Genomic DNA, 21687 nt, shown 5'->3' with positions numbered 1-21687 from the left:
AATTCCTGCAGGGTTAAGACAGCCATCCAGGAAGTATCCCATCTCCTTGTCGGAGAGAGGCTACGCTTTGCTTAATAAGCTGCACACTGATAATGCATCTTCTAAGCTGACTTGGAGGTCTTTCCTGTCGTAAGACTGGACAAGGATGCACTTCACAGCGCCATCGTACTAACCACTGCTGCCGAATGGAGCACCGGAAGAATATCTTGCTCAGATAATCCAGCATTTCATCATCCTTGTTCTGCAGAAGAACATGATTCCTCCATGCTGAGAAAAACAGTAGTAGGGACAAAGTAGGGCGCCGGAGCATTATTCACTGGAATGAAAATATACAGTATATATGCATTGCATCTTACTTAAAGTGACAACATTTTCCTGTGTCAGTCAGTAATTTAATGCTTATGAAGGTTGACTTTGTGTGTGAGGTTCTCCAGAGATCAATTCTTGGTCCCCTGCCAGTCGGCCACATCACCCAGAGACTCAACGTTTGCTATCATAGTCATCCCATCAGTACTTATTTGTACACAGCCTTGTCCCTTAGAGACATGAAAGTGGATGTCCAACATGTCCCTGCAGCTGAACAACAAGATTCTTGTTAATGGAGCAAAACATGAGTGGCAGGAGCCCTCATGTAACCTCAGTTTCACTTTCAGTGCCACACAGGTCAGAAACATTGGTGCAATTGCAATTGCTGAGTCATATTTACAGCATTGCTTTAAACTGATTTATCATAAAACAGAAGGTTATTTAAATGCTGTTTTAAGAAGGAAAAGAAAATCTGATCACATCTCACGAAGGTAAGAGACTCTACATTGATTTCCTATTATTTTTCTAACTGATTATCAGTTTGAAATTTAACTATTTGGCTGTAACATTCTGACTGGTTTAGTTCTTCAGTACATCACTGGCATGCATGTGGCCAATAGGACCCAGGTTCCCTGATATGAAGCTAAAAGGGGTGAGGGGTTTTCAGCTGCAACATGTTACTTCACCACTAGATGTCACTGTATTCTACACACTGAACCTTTAAACAGTACATACTTTTTGTCTTAACTGAGAAGATTATGTTTTCGCTCCTTGTTATTTGTTTGTTTGTTTAGAGCCAGGAATTTCTTTCATCACTTTATATAAAATAGCAAGAGAGGGCATTCTTGTCTTTTAGAGGCTTTAAATGTGGTTTAAAATGTGGCTTTATTGGGGGGGGGGGGGGTAATTTGGCCTTAATATGACCTTAATATCTTTTTAAATATCATTTTTCAGTAATGGATCTTATTTGCTTTGTTTTGTTGGCTTAAGGCTTGATTGAATTTAAGGGGGCCGTTAGGCCTTGGCAGAGATACGTGGTTGAATGAGTGATATTATAGTTTAATAATGTGTTTGGCTGGAACACACTGTGCCTTGTGATGGTAAGAGATGGGTTTACTGATGCTTTCTCATGTTGGTCAAATCTGCAGTTTGTGGCTTGAAATTAATTCATCTGCTAATTCAAAGAAAAAATGCTTTTAATCCAAACCTTAACTTCAACGTCTCTAACAATTACTATAATTCTCTGTTCATTATGTGGTGAGGAAAGTTCAAAAAACACCTTCCAGATGTGATAAAGCAAAGCTTGAAAATCTAATAAAAACTGCCATTGGACAAAATGTCGGATACTGCAAAAAAAGCTCTGAAAGCGATATATTTCTCTCCTTTGGCGGAAAGATGGAAAAAGTTGAAATGTAACTTCAGGTTACAAACAAAGATGCCATCTTTAATACTTTTGTTTGATGCTTATTTCCAGAGAAGAAGGATTAGGACTCTGACGCAGGCAGCGAGTCTCGGCAAGTTGTTTAGTGATTCTCATAGAAATAGATGGCAGCAAATGAAGTCACCTTGAACAGTAGGAGAGACTGCAATGTGTGAGCCAGAGGCTGTGAGGCCACTATGGCCAAAGCTACAGTAAACATACTGTTCATATATTGTATCTGTGCAATTCTTCACAGTCGCACATTTATAAGAAGGTTATGGATTGAATTCTACTTTTCAACCATGTTTTCCAGAGATCTGGTGTTAATAATGACATTTGCCCCCCCCCTCCCAAACAAGAAGAATAAATGCGAGGCATGTTAGTGTGGATAAATGACAAATAAAAACATAATCATGCTCGGCACATAATCATCTACAATATTGCCAAACCACAGATTGAGTGGAGACCTCCCTGCAGTTAATGAATGCAGCGGCAGAGACAACAAAAACCACAGAGACTCAAATTCAATGAGCTTTTGTCTCCTTTTCAAGCCAGTTGTTTCCACTTAGTGCCATAACTCACATGTTGGCAAATATTATTTACTATAACACCGAGCCTAACAGAGCGTTCGTCCTTTTGTCAGAGCCTGTCACCTCTCTCTCTCCCTCTCTCTCTCCCTCCCTCTCTCTCTCCCTCTCTCTCTCCCTCTCTCTCCCTCTCTCTCTCCCTCTCTCTCCCTCTCTCTCCCCCTCCCCCTCTCCCCCTCCCTCCCTCCTTGTATTTCTTTTCTCGAGGCTGACAATTGAAGTCCAGGGGGAGACTCGCATGTTTGCTTCGGGGAGAGGTGTGAGAAAGGGATGCGGCGAATGAGGAGAAGGTCTGGCGAGGAGATTCTCCGCATCTCAATGCATCTCTTTTGGTCGTCTTCTGATTAACTTAGTCTGTTTGATCTCTGGAGTTTTCGTTTCAGTTCCTGTCCTCTGATGTGAAAGAGACGGTGCACCACGAGCCAGGATGCATTACGAGATAAAAGGCTCTGTGCCCTCTCTATGTATGCTTTCTGAACATTTATCTCTCCTCCTGACAAGGCTCGCTCGCCGATCTCTGGCTTACATACGCTGAGGCGGGGAAATAATGTATAGCCGCAAATAAAGGATAGGATGGGAGCCAAAATTAATTAAGCTAACCAACTTTAAAGCACGACGTATGTTTCGTTTCTTCGCATTAGCGTTTGCATCCATTTGACACAGCAGACATTATTTCTCAAACTAATCTACAGAGTAAATCTGTGCAAGCAGACACAGGCATTGACTTAAGATCAACACAGGCAGATAAATGATGGCATCGGATATATACGAGGAAACTTAATGACAGGGTGGAGGTGAAACGATTTCACTAGCTTGACGTCGGGCGCAATCTAACACACTTGCCGCATCAAATCTGATGACTAACTTCAGGCATTTTCTCAATCTTCCTCCAGCTCCACTCAGATGGAGAAGTATTTTTTAATACAGACAATTTCTTTTCACACAATTTGTTATTTTCTGTATTCAAAATAAATCTAGTAATAATAGTGCAGAATGCATTTTAGCACAAGATACACTGAAAATGCATCTGTGGCTCTGCAACTCGGAAAAACAAACATGCCTTGCTGTTGTTTGTTTCATGTCCACAGCTCCCTAAAGGCAATGAGAATTACTAATAAGAATTATATGGGAACATTATTTGAGCACAATTTCTTTTGGCGTACTCATAAATATAAAGTCTTTGATACAAAGATCATGGCTTTTGGCAATGGCAAAGGTATCCAAGGAATCCAAAACCTGCTGGTCATGTTTTAATGGTGAAGAACTGAAAAAAAAACAATAGCTGTGTCAAACAAAAAACAAACATTATTCAGCAATCATCCTGCACCGCTCTTTTCAAACCTATGATTTGACAGTTTTAAATAGTTCTCCAATAATGATGGCCGCATACGAGTTCTGACCACTCTAATTGGGCACCTGCATGTCAGGATACCACACATTTATCTTCAAAATGATTCTATCATTGTCTAAATATATTTAAAGCTCAGCTCATTGACCTTTCAAGTGCGACAACCTTATAAAAAGCACCAATTTAGAGTCCTATTAGTTTCTAAGAGCGGGCTAATTAATAGCTCCTTAAGAGGAAAGATTTAAGTCTTTGTTGGAACACCAGCCATTCTGGGAAGCAAATGTCTGCTCAGAGAATCTATTAGCAAGCCGCTATTACTCTAAAGAAAACAAGACTCAAAGTTTCATATCGTCAACCCAACAGAAACTTCAAAAGTATTTTTCCACATAATGAAACATAAAAGATGAAATTAACTGTTCTTGGTCATTAGTTCCCAGATGTACTGGAGACAGCACTTGTATCAACTTTCAGAGATTTATTTTTTTCATTTAATAATCAAATAACCAATTTAAGTAGCTTAACACAGTTTAACTAACATTGCCTCCGCAGCGAATGGTCCACCAAGGTTGCCCCACACAAGAGGCTATTTGTAACGATTTCAGTTTCCATTCTCCCCTCTCAACAAACGTAGGGGCGTGGCTGATTTGGGGCTGTGTCAGTGGTGTAGTGTGGAAGAAACAGTGATTCAGCAACCCAGACCAAAGACCATAAACAAAGATGGACAGCTCCAAAAAAGTGAAGCCAAAGTGTCTTATTCGCCCCCTGGTGGCTGACTGCAGTTAAGGTCATAAAACTTTAGTTTCCGTAATTTTAGGTAATTGTTGCACAGTGTACTGTACACTGCAAATTGTGTGGTAAGCATGTTCCCGCAAAGACAAGTAACAACTCTGATCTTTTCTTCATCTAAAGCAGAAATGACAGAAAGAGTGATTTGATTTATATCATGATATATATATTGATATGGACTGATATGAAAATAACCCTCGCCAAGCCCTACTCTATACAATAGCACAGACAGAAGATTGGTCTAGGTTACACTACAAAAATTAAGGTTTTGATTTTTCCGACCAGTTGGTGCAGAGCAAATCACCTTTGATCACCACACAATGCCAGTTCTGTTTTTCCTGAGACTGACTCGCTGGGAAGTCACCCAGGGACACCGGCAGCTTCACAAGATCATGGCGGCTCAGTTTTTTTTTTAAGCCAGGCGCTACAATTGCAGTCCACAGAGGCACGCAGTCGTTTTTTTCTTAATCGTAGGAGGACTCACAGCTCAAGGCACTGATGCAGAAGCTTCAGCCCTGAGCTGGCTGGTTCTTACTATTTGCACACATACTTTGAACGGATATATAATAAACATAAAGCTCGATACACAGAAAAAATGTCTCATGGCTAGTTATTCTCAGACCCTGAAAAAATACCAGAAAGCTACTGACTCCTTTCCTCACAAAACAATGCTCCATTGTTATAAGGGTCTACTCAGCGGCTGTCTGGCCTACCTATTCAAATCACCTCCTGCAACAAAGGGGAGCATGCATCTCTGTGTGTGTCTGTTTGTGTATGTGCGTGTGCGTGTGTGTGGGAACAAAGGAGCTGACAGGAAGCAGACGTACAATGCATAGGTCAAGGTCAGCCCGAGCCTCGCTCCCCACGTGTGTGAGTGACCCGCTCTAATGTTCTTCTGAGGATTGATTTGTTTGCTTTCAGGTTACAACTCCTGTTGCTTTGTCTAAATAACATCTTTATAGAGTCTTTATATTAATATTAGTTATGATTAGTTTATGAAGATATTTTTGTAATCTTATTCTATATTGACAGCACAGTGGGGGTAAAAAAGAGGAGATAATGGGGTACACACCCAGCAAAGGGAAGGAAGAGGACCCCAGCCTCCTTCTACAGGGCGCCCATGGTACAAGGTGAGCCGGTGGGCACCCGGAAAGGTTGCAATTCTTTTTCCATTTGAAATACATTTAAATGTCTTGTTTGGTTGCCAACTCTACTGTACCTGAATATCTTCAGATTTCATTAAGTGTTCAATTTCAAAGGCACGCTGCAGACCAAAACGCCTCAGGATGCAATTGGATAGTCCCACAACCAATCAGAGCAACATGACATGTGATGTTGTGAAAGTTCATAATTCCTTAATTTGTTTAATACTGACCTTCCCACATCAACAGCAGCGAACTTTGTTTTTAATGAAACACCCTCTGCTGCGCTCCCATTGGGCCTTCCCCTATCAGCCAGTGTAACAAACACAACCCGTTTTAGATAAATGCTTTTTCTTTGGCCCAACTCTCTCTATCTGAACATGTTCTTGCAGATTGGTCTAATTCAAGACTACGGCACCATTACTGTGGCCAAACATCCTTGTTTTCTAGCACTCACAAACACTTAGCAAACAAACCACCACACAGTTGTAAACAGTGGACTTTTCAGCTCTAACTGACGATCACAATCAACCATAAGCACAAAAACCAACCAGTCACCATACGTTTTACTGATTATTCCACATCCCAATAACGCAAACCTGTTTCAACTTTTCATGACTGAGCAGTTTACCCTCAGCGACCCAGACCATAGACTGTCAACAAAAATGGACAACATCACAGCTCCCAAAAGATGGAGCCAAAGTGTGTGATTCGCCCCCTGGTGGTTGTTTGCAGTAAAGGTCATACACCTTTTAGTTTCCATAATTTTGGTAATTCTTATCCCACTGATGTTTCTCCAAGTTATTATTTTTACTATAGGTTTATAACCAAGCTCCAACTCTGGCTTCAAATGCACAAGATGACAAATCTCATATCTGGGGTATATTATATGTATTTCTGAGTTTCTTATTTGGAAACCTTCCCCTCTTGAAATGTATGCATCTTTCACAATATGAAGGGCTAATTACCTTTGCATCTCGTGCACAAGATATTAACAAGTACACAGGCAGTTTCAGTGCTATTTACATGCATCACAGTGCACATCACAATAGGAAAGGTGCAGATTCAGTGTCTACACTGCCAAAATAAAGAATAATAGACAATATACTTGTGTGTCATGTGAGTGAATGCGGATTGTATCTATTCCCATTGCAGACAAAAGACAGATGTGTGTGGGTTTTTTAACTGGTGGAAGAGGGGCTACAGAGAGTGGGCTGACCATTCTAAAAGCTAATAAACCTATTAACAACTTAGTTATTCAACTATTTCAGAAATCCTCAAACTGTTGGAAATATATTAAATGGTATATTAATACAATAACAAACAAAACAGTGATGATATAGGGAAATAGAGCCTAGTGGAAAGGGAAAGAAGTAGCCTTTTTACAAACAGTGTGACATTTTTTAGCCGCTCAAACAGAAGCCATGGCTGACGCATAATGTCTTCGTGATTAGTGAGCCAAAGATAGACGAGGCGGAAAGCAACAAGCAGATCAGTAACAAGAATGCAATTTCTTATGTTAGGCAAATGTACCCTAGTCATAACATGTCTAGACATCATTATACAGTATAGATTGGCCCCCTCTCTTGTGAGGGCGGTTACATCACAACGCTTGAGAGCATACTTTTATTTTCTGCAAGTAAATTCATCTGTAGCTGCAGTGGAAAGATCTCGATCATATGAATCTGATTTGTAAATCATATAAAGATACATTTGTTGAAGGGTCAGTTTGAAATATATATATAACAGAAATGGGAAATGTGCTTCTTCAACATGTTCACGTCTGTGGATGTGAGTGTGAAGCTACAGCTGGCAGTGGGTTAGCTTAGCTAAGCAGAAAGGCTGGAAACATCTTCCTCGCCTCTGAACTGAGCCAAAGCCAAAGAACTGTCCAGCACAAGAAAGTGAAAATGAACATTTCTCCGAATGATGAATTATTATTCTTTTACTAAGATCTAATACAAGACAATGTGATGCATTATGACACTGGAGCAGCAACATGTTAGCCACAAAAAATCATCATTATTCAAGGCAGAAGAAAATGATAGCCTGCACTCTGTGCCAACAAAACCTGAGTGCAAGTGCAAGCACATACACAGGAAAAGAGCCATTTGAAAACATAATGGTCATATAAGAGTAGATATGCAAGGGCTATATTTCCAGCTTTTATCTCTACTTGCCTTCACAGTGTTGCAGTGCTTTCAAACATTTGCAATAAAAACCCGATTGCACTCACAGTAGAGGATGGTGCCCTGTGCAGATCCTGCTTTCACTGTCAGATGGAGAATAACAGCGGCGTCCTTGACAGTAGCAGGCACAGAATAAGGCTGGAGAAGGGACGCAAGAGGCTGCAGCTCCAAACAAGATGTGCCATTGAATGAGGGGATATACACTGTGACATCTGGGAACAAAAGAGAAGTTGAAAGGGATGAAATTACTTAAAGGGAGGGTGAAAATGAGAACACAATATACAGAAGGGAAAGAAAATGCATACACGCTTGTACTTGCATATAAAATCCACTCACACTAATATCTAAATGAGTCCTACACAGGGCTTTTGTTAGTCAACACAACAGTAAGATTTGGCTGGTGTGTGTGCCTCTGCAGCACTGATATCAGGCCTGTGAGCAGAGTCAGCAGAGCCCCTGTCAGGGACTATGGGCTGGTGTGTTATTTCCCACTGGATGACAGAGGGGTATATGACTGTAAGCAGAGGTGGGGGAGGGACCCACTCAGGTCATCAACTGCGCAAGCCAGCTATGATCTGTTGGCTTTTACACAGACGACACTGTGCACCTGGCGGACAGCGTGCTGCTCGGGTACATGACAGGCGATTTAAAATGGGCCACGGCGGCCTCAGCTCAAGGGATTCGATGCTTTGAGTCCATCTCTCTGGAAAAAGTGCAGTTGGTTCTCAGTGGACAAATTCATAATATACAGAGTGTGTAGGGTTTGTCATTTTATTGGAAGAGAAACGTGAATATCTTCATGTAACTCTGCTCACTTTTTTGATGCTTTGATTTTTGGATTAAATGGATTCTGAAAGCAGACCTGGATGATTGAAAACATTTTAAAGAGACTGGAAAGTAAAAGAAGAACAACGTAAAGAACTGAATTTCTGAACTGGTTTGGGATAATTTTGGAACAAATATCATGGATCTGATTAAACTCCACTAAGGAGTTAATACGGTTGTCAACATTTTTATTGACCTTTAGAGAATAATTAATGAATCTTGATGGAAAAAAAATAAATTAAGTAATATGAGGGAGACTGATATTTATGAGTGTGGGCAATTTGGTGCTGATCCAGATACAAATCTTGATCTAGTGAATATAAATGTGGTGTCGAGAGTGTCGGGCTTTGGCAGAGGTAAGCATTCTTCAAATGTGAAAACTGGCTATGCAGATATTCCGAAGCCTTCTACTTCTGTTTGACCTTTGTACAAACCCAAATGATTACACTATCATGCACCAACGCACACATTTATTGATTCATCTCAAGTCCAAAGTATTATGGCTTGACATTTGAATTTTTCTGCTGGCCAGAATGATGTTTGATTCCCACATGGTGGGTTTATTTGCTGCATTAGGAACAACACAACTCATGGCTATTGGTTATTCAGAAACAATGATATTAACCCTGAGTACGGACACAAGCAGAGTCTAGTACTAAGTGGTAATATCAGCAAGGTGGATCTGTTCATTTGACCGTGAGGACTTCTCACGATCTGGATGCTTGTAGGATTCTGACACTGTTGGGTTTCATTATCCGTCACCAGACCAACAAATGAGAGCAAGTCTCCAGAAAAAACATTTCTCAAATAGTCACAATCCTATTTACTTCGCCTGTATGTACTGTAATATCTCTGCTCCAGTCCCCCAACCAATGGGAGGCAGCCGGCTCCTCTTGAGTTGCGCAGATAATTATATGGATCAGACATGACAGCCAATAATTCAAATTACAAAGTGAAAATAGAAACTGTGTTTTCTTGTTTTGTGGAAGAAGAGGTTTCTTTGGAAGGAAAATGATGAATCAATCCTGTAATGTTGGCTGGCAATTTGTGAGTGGGGCAGATTAATTACAGCAAGCACACACTGGATGCCCACAAAGAGAGCTGGCAGCATCTAGCCAGTGTGCTGGCAAAGCAGGAAGCTGACAAGCTCTCATCAGGTCCCATTAATGTCAAACAAAAGCAGAGGGGCTAACAACCCTGGAACATCTTTCTTTGCTCTTTTAAAAGATAATTATTTATTTCTACTGCCAATATGAAGAAAGAAGATTCTCTCTGGTCCTAATCTATGAAAATATCATCTGTAATGTATAATTCACAATATAATTTTTGTAAAAAATTATAAATTTTGTCACAGTCATCAAGTTCCCCCTGTTACCATCTGAATATTGTTAAAATAAATAAAACATCTATATATATATATAAGAAGGATATGAGCCATTGGGCTTGATTAGATTGGATGATAATTATGTGTGAACGATTTTGTTAGAGCCTAATATTGGAAAAAGTTACTAAATGAGAAAATAAAGAGGATTTCATCTTATTTGTATTAATAGTTGTGATCTGGTAAAAGTTGGTGAAAAGACGAAGGAGTCAAAACTTTGCTCTCAGCCTTCATTTTATTATTCCTTTCTGGCCAACATCCTACATCACAGCTTCAGATAAAAACGAGAAGTAAGGACATGAGGTAATGAGCCAGAGACGGAGGTCATGATCAATACAGACCAAGTCTGACTCATTTCCTGCCTCAGCGCTTTTCCTCTTTTATGCCTTCTTCGTCGCCATGCGGCCCTTTACTCCATAACTAATTTTTTGTGTGATCACTTAGCCTTCGATTGAATGCTTACAAACTTGACAGAATGTGTTCGGCAAGGTCCGCGACCTACTGCGCAGTCTTTGAACAGACAATTTATCATAGCTTAAAACTCTGACATGGTCAGATGGACTGGCTTTATCTCGACATAACCCATCTTATGGTTGGCTTCTTGGTATCAAACACTGTGCCCACACACGCACACACGCACACGCACACACGCACACATGCACTGAGCTGGATTACAGTACACCTTTGTGCGTCCCAAAGAACCAAAGGAAAAGGGCACAACTCCCAGCTCACACATATTTAACAACTTCTGCACCTATGAGAAACCTGCTGAAAGTTTTGGAGTGACAGCTTTCATGAGCTAAAACAAAAAAGTCAGTTGATGTTGTGAAGTATGAGAGGTATCCAGATGTTCTGAGGGCGATACTCCCTGAGAGAGGTGTGACGGTCTTTCCTCGTATTACATCTGACAGTCTGATCCCTGACCTGTTAGCTCTTTAGTGCAGTTTGAAGCTGTAATGGGAATAAAGTACAGGTTCCGCTCATCTACATGTTGAGAGGAATGTGAAGAGAGTACTCATATCTTTATATACTTTGGAAAGAAGTAGATTTAGCTATGCTAGTTCATAAAATGTTATAATAATCATTGAATGCTTTGTATGAAAAACAATATTTGTCTTTGATATGTAGCTGAGTTGAAGCATAAAGAAGCATTAAATAGAAATACTGAAGCATAAGAACATTCACCTTTTGTAATCTAATGCACTTTTGCTAGGAGGAGACTCGGAGAGCGCATACCGCCAGGGCTAATTGGCCTTAACTTCTGAAACTGTTTAATTGCTCTTTCTTGCTTGGACCTGTACGTATAACCCTAACCATGTGTTGACTGGGTAAACAAATGAATAAATATAATATGCTAATCTTGGATTTCAGAGTATAGTTTTCCATTATATATCGAGTCAAATTAAGAAATAATAAATTACATTGGAACATAGATTAACTAATGTGAAATATGTCAGTATCAAATGACCTTCTACAACAATAATGTAAGAGGGTGCAGAGACCGAAGCACGCTCACAGTGGAGTCTCAGATGCTCTTATGTCATGTCAGCATTTCATCTAGGACACAAACAAGTCCACATCATTAGTCACTTGATAGGGTGATGTGTCTATAATTACCTAAGAGCAGGGGTGACTGACTTAATTTTTACTAGACTCAACAAGATGTGAGGACAGGAGTGGAACCCAGAGCAGTTTCCGTACAGCAATGCACTGACTCTTCTCAGCATGTAAACAGCCTCTGGTCTCCTCTGTCCGTGGGCTACACCGGAGTCAGAAAGCACCCGACTGGATGAGTGCTGGTGCGAGATTGCACTCCGTTAAACCTGAGAGACCGAAATGCTTTTGAGGAGGAGCGAATTCCTCAAACTCAGCAGAAACGAGTCTAAAAGGCCACTGCTGGTATTTGAGGGGGATATTTATGAGGGAGCAAAGTTGAGGGATGAGCAGGAACTAACTTCATGGTCAGGGAAGGAAACAGCTGAGGGCAAAACCCCTTAAAATGTTTTTAGTATGACCGATTAGGAAATTATAAATTTGTGAGAATGTTATTAAAATCAAACATAGCATCAGATTCATTTTACATATAATTGACGATATGCATGCAAAATCACATCATACAGGTTGTAAGGCATCATTGGGTTATAAGGGTTCCTTTTCAATTAGTAAAGTAAGCTCATGGTCACCCACACAATATGCTCACATGACTGACTAATGGGCCTCCGTCACACGCAATGATATTTTGTGGCACACTAGTAAATACCCTCCTCTGAACCTGAACACTCTCCGATGCTAAGAAATCAACAAATCGATAAAGAAGTGAACGAATCAATAAATGAATCCTGCTCTGTTCTCCACCTGCTCTTTAGCAGTCGGCCAGATCATCTTTCCTAATTGGTTCAGCCAAGCAGCGCCTCCGTCATGTAAGGGAGGGGGCTGGGAGGCATCGCTTTCCTCGACGTAGCTCGTCTCCCACGGGAAAAACAAATGAGACTGAGCTCTTAAAAATAGCACCATTTTTGTAACAGTGCCCGGAGAGACAAATAACATTTCAGTAGATTACTAAAACACCTGTAAATTAGCATTTTTGGAGCGCGGCGGCGGAGGTGTCAAATGCGAGGTGTCAGGTGCACACGGGCTGCTCAAGCCATGTTAATGATTGTTAACATTAGCTTTGAGCGGCCTACTGTCAGATTTCCATGTATTCTGTAAACAGGCTGCAGGATTATGCAATCAGGCTAAATCATGTACGAGGGCTGTGAATGGGGGAAATCAATCCAGCTTCCATTATTGGAACCTTTTTGTGATGCTAATAAGAATTTCCATCGCTTGAAATATTCCCCAGGCTGGAAATGTACAGCACATATGGCATTCGGTGGGCACTGTTATTCAAAGCTCGTTATTCAATACCCGTGAGTGGAATAATTGTGAGTGCTATATGAGCAGCAGGGGAAGAGAAGAGCGCTTAACACAAGAGAGCAAGTGAGGAAGAAAAGGGAGAAAGCCTCACCATTGTTGATGAGCTGGAAGGAAAAGTCCTACATTGTCCATTGTCCTGAGCATTACCTGCAGGACTCCTTCACAACTGAGGTACCTGGGGGAACTTCTTCTAATGAGCGAGGATGTTACTCTAATTTGTTTTGCTCCCTGCAGAACAATTTTTTAGTATTACAGGAAAATTACTCGCCCCATTTAGTCAGTGTTCTTAAATCAAGCTTTACATAGCTGCATGTGACTCACAGTGTAGTGACAGCGATGGTATGTGGGCCTGCTGTGATCGGAACATAGACTCTATATATAGATGGAAGATGTGTCTCCTCTTCCTCTGGGATCCAGAAAAAAAGCCAAAATATCCAGGATTTTAAATTAAATCCTGGATTTAAAAGCTGCCTTCTTGCCGCATTTGGAGCCAAAGGCTGCGCCGGGGCAAGTCAGTCTCAGCTGACAATTATGACGTTTGATTCCGTTTTTTTTATTCCATCAAATAACTAACTACAATGGAACTATTCAGTAGTTTCCATATCATATTTAATTATCAATTCATTCTACTGAGTGAATTAGTAACCCCATGAAATGCGCCAAATTCTGTTGAATCAATTTAAAACTAAAAATACAATTTACTCAATTAAGTAAATAAATAATCAGTAGCATAACCAACTCAATTTAAATGAATTAATTGCATTGTTTTAAATTAAAACAGAATTTGCAATTGAACATTGATTTGTATGATAAGGAAAACCTGAAATGACACAAACAAGTTTTGAAAGAACTATATTTGTGATGTTCCAACAACAAACATAGAGGAGGCGGAGCTTACGACCTGTATGCCACTGCCAGCCACCAGGGGCTGATTGAGAAGCTTTGGCTTTAAATTTGAGGAGCTGTCATGTCGTCCATCATTATATAGAGTCTAAGATTTGAACCAACAACCTAACTGGCAGAAAGGCTTGCTGGTTTTAGCTTTCAGTTTGGCAACACAACTATAGTTTAGGAAAAGATCAGAGGTTTAAAATAGAAGTAGTGCCCTGTGGTTGTATGCCTCTGCTAACCAGTGAAGTTCTACTTTAGATATTTGTTCAGACTCATGTGAGGTCACTCTGATCTTTCATCCCTGAAATCTATTAATTTAATCTTTGAGTCCAAGTGACAACTAGTCAACACTTGAAGAAATCCCCTAAGGGCAGAATTGAGACAAAGAGATAACAAAGAGATATGTTCATGTCAACACATGTTTTGAGAGGTCAATAGGACCTGTGACCTTCGACCATTCAAATCTTATCTGTTGATCAGTGATTAACATTTGTGCCATATTTGAAATGATCTCGTAGTGTTCACGGTCGCAGTGACCTTGAACTGTGACCCCCAACATCTCATCTGTTCATCCTCGAGTCACATTTGCATTAAATTTGAGGAAAATCCTGAACGAACAATCTGAGAACACATTGCGTCCGCCCACTGGCTGTCACAATGATAACCACTCACAAAATCAAACTTTTTCATCGTGCATTGAGACACACAAAGTTCGACACAGCCGCGGTGTCTAAATATGAAGTGAAGCCATGTTTGTAGAGTCAGTGCTTGGAGGAGGGGTTAAGCAAACAGCTTGTTTGAAGTAATGTGCCCACCAGTGGTAATGCGCTGAAATCCTCCCACATAGAGAAGACACACTTACATAGATTTAACACATGCAATTCACGAATGACATATTTAATTTATGTCAGTGCCTTTTTCTAATCTGTGGTGAAGGATTAACTATATGCTGTGGCTAGAATAAAGTGACGTGAGATCACAGCACAGCATCGGAAGCTTGGATTGCGACAGTGATCGTTCAGACACAAAAACATTAGCAGAACACGGGACACGGTTTCGTTTACTGTCAGAGCACATCATGTTTGGAGAGCGAGGTAGAACGAAACTTCCGCAGCTACATCGCAAGTGTCCTGAGAAGAAGACTGAAAAATGAAGAACTCCTTAGAATGTGGGTCTGGTGCCGCTGTCGAGTGTTGGGAGTGGTTGGTACAAAATAAATATTTTTGGTCGGGGACAAGGGATGAGGGCTGCAGCTGAATGTTGAGCGAGTGCTGCAAGGTCATATTCTCATTCTCGGCGAGCGCCGGAGGTGAACATGGACACACAGCGGCGGTTCAAGCTGCTTATATGGATCTTTCATTTCATTAATCATATCCTGAATAATTCACATCACTCAAAATTCCTAATGCAGTTGACTCTATTCTCCCGCAAAGTGAAACCTATTAGCCGAAGAGGCTCAGCATATATTAACCAACATAATTTGTTGGCTGGCTCTTGAAGATACCATTGTGGAGGTCACAGTACAGTAGGTTTTTAAGCTTTTTTAATGCGTGTGTGTCTGCGTGTGTTTTATATTTTATGTATAACGAACAGGGAAGCACAGTCAGCTGAAATCTTTTTTACAAGCCTACCTTTCTCGCAAAAAGTTCCAGTGTAGTGAAGCGGGCAGTGACAGGAAGGCACGGCTCCACCTGGAAGCTGCAGCTGGTGACACGTTCCTCCGTTGCGGCAGAAACCGTCGCCGCAAGCCTGAGTTTGGTGCAGAGAACGTGTTGTTGCTTGTGTGGGAGCCGTCGGTGCTGTTGTGTTCACTGTGTCAGCGACGCTTGATCGAGTTGTCAAATTTGAGGAAGTTGTTGCAAAGTCTTCGGTGGCATATAATGTATATCTGTAAAAATCACACACGATTGAGTTGTTTATTGGTCAAAACTAAACCGCTGTGCAGGCTCCTGCAAAGCCAGCCTCAGCCATTAAGGTGAAAATAAGTGCAGTAATTTAGTGGGTAGACGGATTTTTATCGGAGAAAAGAGGAAAACTCAAGTGTTATTTGTCACAATAAGTGGTCGGCTAATCCCCAATGCATCACACAAAGCAAACGGTGACTATGGGAGCTACAGATACTAAATGATCCATCAAAAATATTTACGAACACACAAACTTTGTTTTATTGATAGAAAACTACAGATCACATGCAAAAGTATCATCAATAATCAATTCCTATGAGCATCTAAAGACTTTACCTGCATTGGCCCACATTGCTGCTGGCGATGGCATCGGATGTGTAGAAGCTCTTCAGGTTATTCATTTCAATGATTTCGATGCAGCCAGTGTAGTTATGGAAAGGTTTTGCTTTCTAAGAGAAAAAAAGAAAAGAAGAGAAAATTGATTTAAGTGGTGGATCTCGTTTTATTTTTAAAATCAGGGGCCATAACTTACAGAGAGAGGCCAATTATAGTCTAACATCTACGAACAATTCTGACTCAGTAAGTTGTACTTCTCTTGTTTACTGAGAAAAGACACACACCATTGGATATTGTTGGATTGTTAACGCATATTGTGAACTTAAAATAAAGCGTAGAAAATAAAAATCCCCTAGCTTCGGCCCCTGATGGACTCTTGTAATATGTCATTTCAATCTTATATTATGTAACATCCAGGTAAATTTAAGGTATTTCTTTCAGATCACTGTCATTTCAATGTGTAGTAGAGAAACCAAACAGTAGCTGTGCGTCGTACCTGATTGAGTGGATAGTGCTGTGGCAGACCACCTGTAAAGACGTGGGTGGTGTTTTGGATCGTGTGTCCCGACCAGTAGTTACTTGCTGAACTTTTGATTTTCTCGTGGCCCCAAAGAGTCAGCTCAGCTTCACATGGGGTCAGGTGTTGCCTGGGAAAAGGTTTACACACTACTTCAAATCCACTGTTTTTCAATAAGTCACTTGGCTTTATGAGAGGAGTGCTGTACCAAGGGAACTTCCAGTTCTCTTTTTTTTAACATTAGCATTCACAAGATCTAAAAAATAACACAAAAGAATTGATACAGACTACTGAGTGAACCTTGGTGGTTTTGATGTAAAATACATGTTTTACCCTGACGACAAGTTTCTCCTGACATTTTGTATGATTGACACCAACAAATAAATTCAATATTTTCTATGCCTGAAGTATATAAAAAATAAAACTAATAAAGCTACAATGCATAACAAATAACTTCCTATGCAGATCATATTAAACCATTATTTATTTGGTTTGGCATTGACTTTGAAAACAGACACCTGTAATTATAAATAAACATTTGGCCGTAGCCGGAGAAGCAGGGTAAATACCCGGACGTTGAGATTTAAAATCAGTTGTAAATAAGTATAATTGTTTTTTTTACTCTGCTGATACATCCATTAATCACGATCCGTTTTCTGCAGTTCTACTGCTCCATTTTGTTCCGTGTCTTATGAGCCTTGACACAACTATTTTGGACCCACCCCAGAGCCATTCATGGGTTTCAAAAAACCAATTCTCCGTTTTGAAACAACAGGGGATCAGATAATTACCCAAGTGCAGACTTTGGTCCAACCATGTGCAGCTGGAGGGCACTTGGGCCACAGATGCATGGTCTCCTCCTCCAGTGTCTCCTGATACCCCTTGTTCCCAGAGTGGAAGTTTGGAAGTCCGTGAAGCAATCAAGTCTGATTTGTTAAGCCTGTACTTTGCAGGCTGTTGCATATGCCGGCTAAATACTCGGGGCACTAACTCCGAGCTGCATAAGTCCTTCCTCTAGAGCCGGCCGTGGAGAAGCGGTTAATTTAGAAGCAGCCTGCCAGAGCGGCCTGGCCGGCAGCCAGAGGGCACTGTGCTCACTGTCCTTGAGAAGTCAGCCCCACTGGGTTTCTATTTAACATATTGAAAAGCGTCTTTGACGGGAAGATATATTAAAAGTCTATAATGAGTTAGGCGGTGACGTTGAGGATGGCCATGGTGTTGTAGCTCTGGGTCAAATCAGACAAAGATGGACAGACTCGGCCGTCAGACAATTACAAAGAATTTGCTTTGTGACACTGGAAACCATTTTTCCACACTCCCAACCCTCTGGATATGACAGCTCCTTTTCTTGCAATGTCTCCAAGGGGTTGGTACAGAACATTATGATTGATTTATACTGCTGCTGTATTTTTCTTGCAGGATATAATAATAATGAAAAAAGAAAACAGGGGTGGAGCCTTGTAGCCCTTCAACATGATTGGCCTTTCTGGAGGCACTTGCATATTTAGGGCAGCGCAGCTTTCTGCCAAGGAGCATGCAACCTTCCCAGTAAGCTTTCTTTCAAGAGGAAATAATTCGCTCACCTTTGGCACGGCTTTATCATTTATCTACGTTTAATCCGTTTTAAAATGTCCTCCTCACAAAACCCTAATTTGTCTCTTTCTTCTATCTCCGCCTTCAAAGACTAGTCCTGAAACATCAAGCTCAATTCATTATCTTTGCCCCAACAGAACATCTTCGCTAAAAAGAAGCACTGCTAAAAAGTCTCAGCAGCGTCTCCATAAATGCAAAGTAAACCGATTTGATATGAGCAGAACATTAGTCGCTTTGTTCCAGCTTCCAGCTCATACATAATACACTTTGTGTCTCAAAACTAAACCACAATCCCTCTCATGTCAGAGTATAATGGAAAGGGCTGGCAGCGAGATTGCACACGGGCCCGAGGAACAATATAACTAAAGGGGGCCACAGCCTCACTTTAAATCATTTAAACATTGATTTTGTGCTCGGGCTCTTGCTTGTTAATCTTTTTGTAATGAAAAACTGCAAATGAAGACTTTGGAACAGCCAATAAAACATGGTCGGTGATCACTAATGCATTTTAACAGGCAAATTCTGCCATTTGTTTTAGCTCTTTAGAATGTAAGCCCATTTGTTATAAGGTCTAAAAATCGCACTCTGCCGATTCCTGACAACTATCTGTGTTTTATCCTGTTATTAGTCACAGGCCTTCAATATAGAAAATAATTTGCTAGAAATGAGATAACATGGAGATCGAATGAGTATTACCCGAGGTGTGAACAGTATTTGAACAGAATGTGTGTATCATTAAGAACTACTGTAAGACATTCATCACTGTGAACATTTCTCTTTCTTCTTAATAGAAAATGTATTATCGCCAGAAGCAGATATTCAACACCTGCATCTGAATTGATTTCTATGTTGAAACACTTTGTAGATTAAACATTTAAATTACATTTTTTACTTAAACAAATATATCATAATAATTCTTAATCTTTTTACCACAAAATAAATCGGAACATTAATAAGTAAAAATAACAAACCTGATATTAACAATGTGAATCAGGCCGTCATCGACACGTCCCAGTGTGCTGATCTCTGTAACCGCCTCCTCTTCATTGCAGCAGAAGGCGTACTGAAACATTTCAGACCAAGTTTGTAACTCATGGCAGCATCTGAACGTCACAGCCAAAAACAGTATTTTATCAATGTAGACGCTAAGAAACCTCACAAGCAATCGTGCGTGATAACTACACCACCGGAGCATTACCTGCAGGACTCCATCCGCAATGAAGAGTTTCATGAAGAAGAAGTCACCATTAGCAGGTCCCTGGTCCACGTAGAACACGGTTCCCTGGGCCGCCCGGGTGTGGAACCTCACAATGATGTTGTTGAGGCCGCTGAGGTCGACACTCTCGAACTCAAGATATGAATTCCCAAGGTACTGAACGTAGCTCGAATCTGGGAAAGAAGACAAACATATAGAGACAGCAGAAATAAGGGTGGGTTAGGTAAACAAAAAGTGAGTCTGCAGTTTATGTATCTTAACTGTAAACTCTGCTGAGATTCTTTATTGATCCCTGAAAGATGGAATTCAACCGTTCACTCACTTCCTCCACAGGGAGGTCGGTGCGCAGAGTGGGATACACGGCAGCTCCCTCCGAATTGCTAAAGATCTAGAGTTGGGTTAAGGACACCTGAGCAGGGCAGATGCTCGGACTGTCCGGTTGTGTAACCCTCGGGGCTGCACACACTAATGTTTGCTGCTGTATGAAACAGAAATGTGACCCTGCATCCGTAAAATAACCATGGCAACAAACGTGGAATGCAGCTTAAAGAGACCAGAGATTTATTGTGAGAAGTGGACGCATGGAGAAGATAATAATTATTTCGAGAGGCTATAAGTGCATCACAGTTTTCTCTGTTGCTCACTGTACGGCAGTAGTGTAAATAGTCTTATTTGCCAGGAGGCTGCGAGGCATGCAAATGACACCACATTAGGCGTCTTGGCTGAAATGAAGTTTATTACATGCCTCATTTTATAGTGGAATAACTTGGCTTAGATCATCCATGAGAATGGGCAATTATGTGGTATTTCAGTAAGAAAGTTCCACCGCCCGCCAGCTTATTGGGGGTGGTGACGCAGACAAACTTAAAAGACTGACTCAGGCTGCAATTGAAGGCGAGCATTAGGGGTGCTCATGCTCAATATATTTCTCATTTGAGGGAAGTAGTGCAATCTGTTGCAGGGAAGTCAAACTGGAGAGCTTGTTAAAATGAAAAGCATTCCTGGATGCACCTGTCTCATGCTCTGTTTGTTCTTAGCCGGGAAAGAAGAGGAACAAGAAGAAAAAAAAAAAAAAATACATTATTGCACTAGAGAAATCAGCAAAGCTCCTTTAGAGATGCTGCTCGTGATTGATCGGGAAGCTGAGAGTGAGACCTTCATCAATATTTGTTGTACGTCAAGTCCTAATAGGCCAGACCCCCCCTCTGATCTGACAGAGGGACCCTCAGTGCATTTGGCAAACAAGCTAACCTAAATACCTTCCTCCTATTCTCTGGAGAGCAGTACGACCAATACCCAGGGGAAAATCCCAAGGAGAAAAAAGCAGGGAGGAATTATCAGGCGCAGCCCCACTGTGATCTGTGAATTAATGAGGATAAATGCAAACGGCAACAATGCTGCGCTGTCTTCCGCCTCGCTCCCGACAATGGGGTCTGCCAATGCTGATGATGGAAAATTACCCCTCAGAGACAAAGCTATTCATTAATTTTAAAGCCTTGTTTAGTCTGATGTAGTCTTTGATGCAGTCTGCGGCTGCTGCCAGGAGGCAGTATCATGCCTCATTAGCAGTTAGCTTCGGTCTCTCCTTCAAAGGTCTCCTGTTTTCACCACTATACCTTATATTCTCACGCCACATCTCTCACCCACACCTCTCCGGTAACGAGTCGGACTGAATCTACATTGTAAATGTGTGAAATATAAACAGTGTCTTTATTATAGTTCATTTATTTTCCATATCTGTTAACGGAGTCAGTGTTTTTACCCCACGCCCAAGAGGTTATGCTCTCGTCTGCGTTTGTTTGTTGACAGGATCACGAAAGAACTACTGGACGGATAACAACGGTGGAAAGATGCGAAGGTCAGGGAAGGACCAGTGACATTGAGGTGCAGATGCAGAATTTCCCCCACATTTTCCTGGATTTCTCAGAGAATAATTGATTATTCTTAATGAAAATAATCCAACATGTTTACGGGACTGATATTCATGACTGTGTGTAATCTGGTGCTGATCCACACAAAAACAAAAATAAAAGGAGTGAATTTGAATGTGGCTTGATTAAGGGACTGTTCTGCCTTGGCAGAGTTACCCCACTCTAGTTTTCACTTTTAACATAACGCTGACCAAGGAGTTTGTCACGACTGTTCTCTGTTAAAAAGCCGTTCTGGGTTCAATTAGAACGAAAATGTCGTCTCAGTGGAAATATTTCCTGATATAAATCTTTCAGATCAGATATAATTACTTTTAATACATGTCCATAAAAAAGCTGAGGAAATGGATGTGAGCCATATTTAATGTAACGTCGCGAGGTGGAGCGCGATGTTGCTGCACA

The 21687-nt window shown here is 41.0% G+C and overlaps 1 protein-coding gene across 1 annotated transcript in view; it reads right to left on the bottom strand.

Annotated features, from left to right (window-relative positions):
- Window positions 1-21687, bottom strand: part of eys (eyes shut homolog) — a 159696-nt gene that overhangs the window by 44477 nt on the left and 93532 nt on the right. Inside the window, exons 33-38 of the mRNA XM_053436051.1 lie at window positions 19340-19530; window positions 19113-19204; window positions 16528-16678; window positions 16032-16144; window positions 15423-15679; window positions 7826-7990 (exon numbers count right to left, since the gene is read on the bottom strand). Of these exons, the coding sequence (XP_053292026.1) occupies window positions 7826-7990; window positions 15423-15679; window positions 16032-16144; window positions 16528-16678; window positions 19113-19204; window positions 19340-19530 (969 nt within the window). The remainder of the gene's footprint in view (window positions 1-7825; window positions 7991-15422; window positions 15680-16031; window positions 16145-16527; window positions 16679-19112; window positions 19205-19339; window positions 19531-21687) is intronic.

This window comes from Pleuronectes platessa, chromosome 12 (genome assembly GCF_947347685.1).
Source record: "Pleuronectes platessa chromosome 12, fPlePla1.1, whole genome shotgun sequence".
Lineage (NCBI taxonomy): Eukaryota > Metazoa > Chordata > Actinopteri > Pleuronectiformes > Pleuronectidae > Pleuronectes > Pleuronectes platessa.
This window is presented reverse-complemented; position numbering and strand designations above follow the sequence as displayed.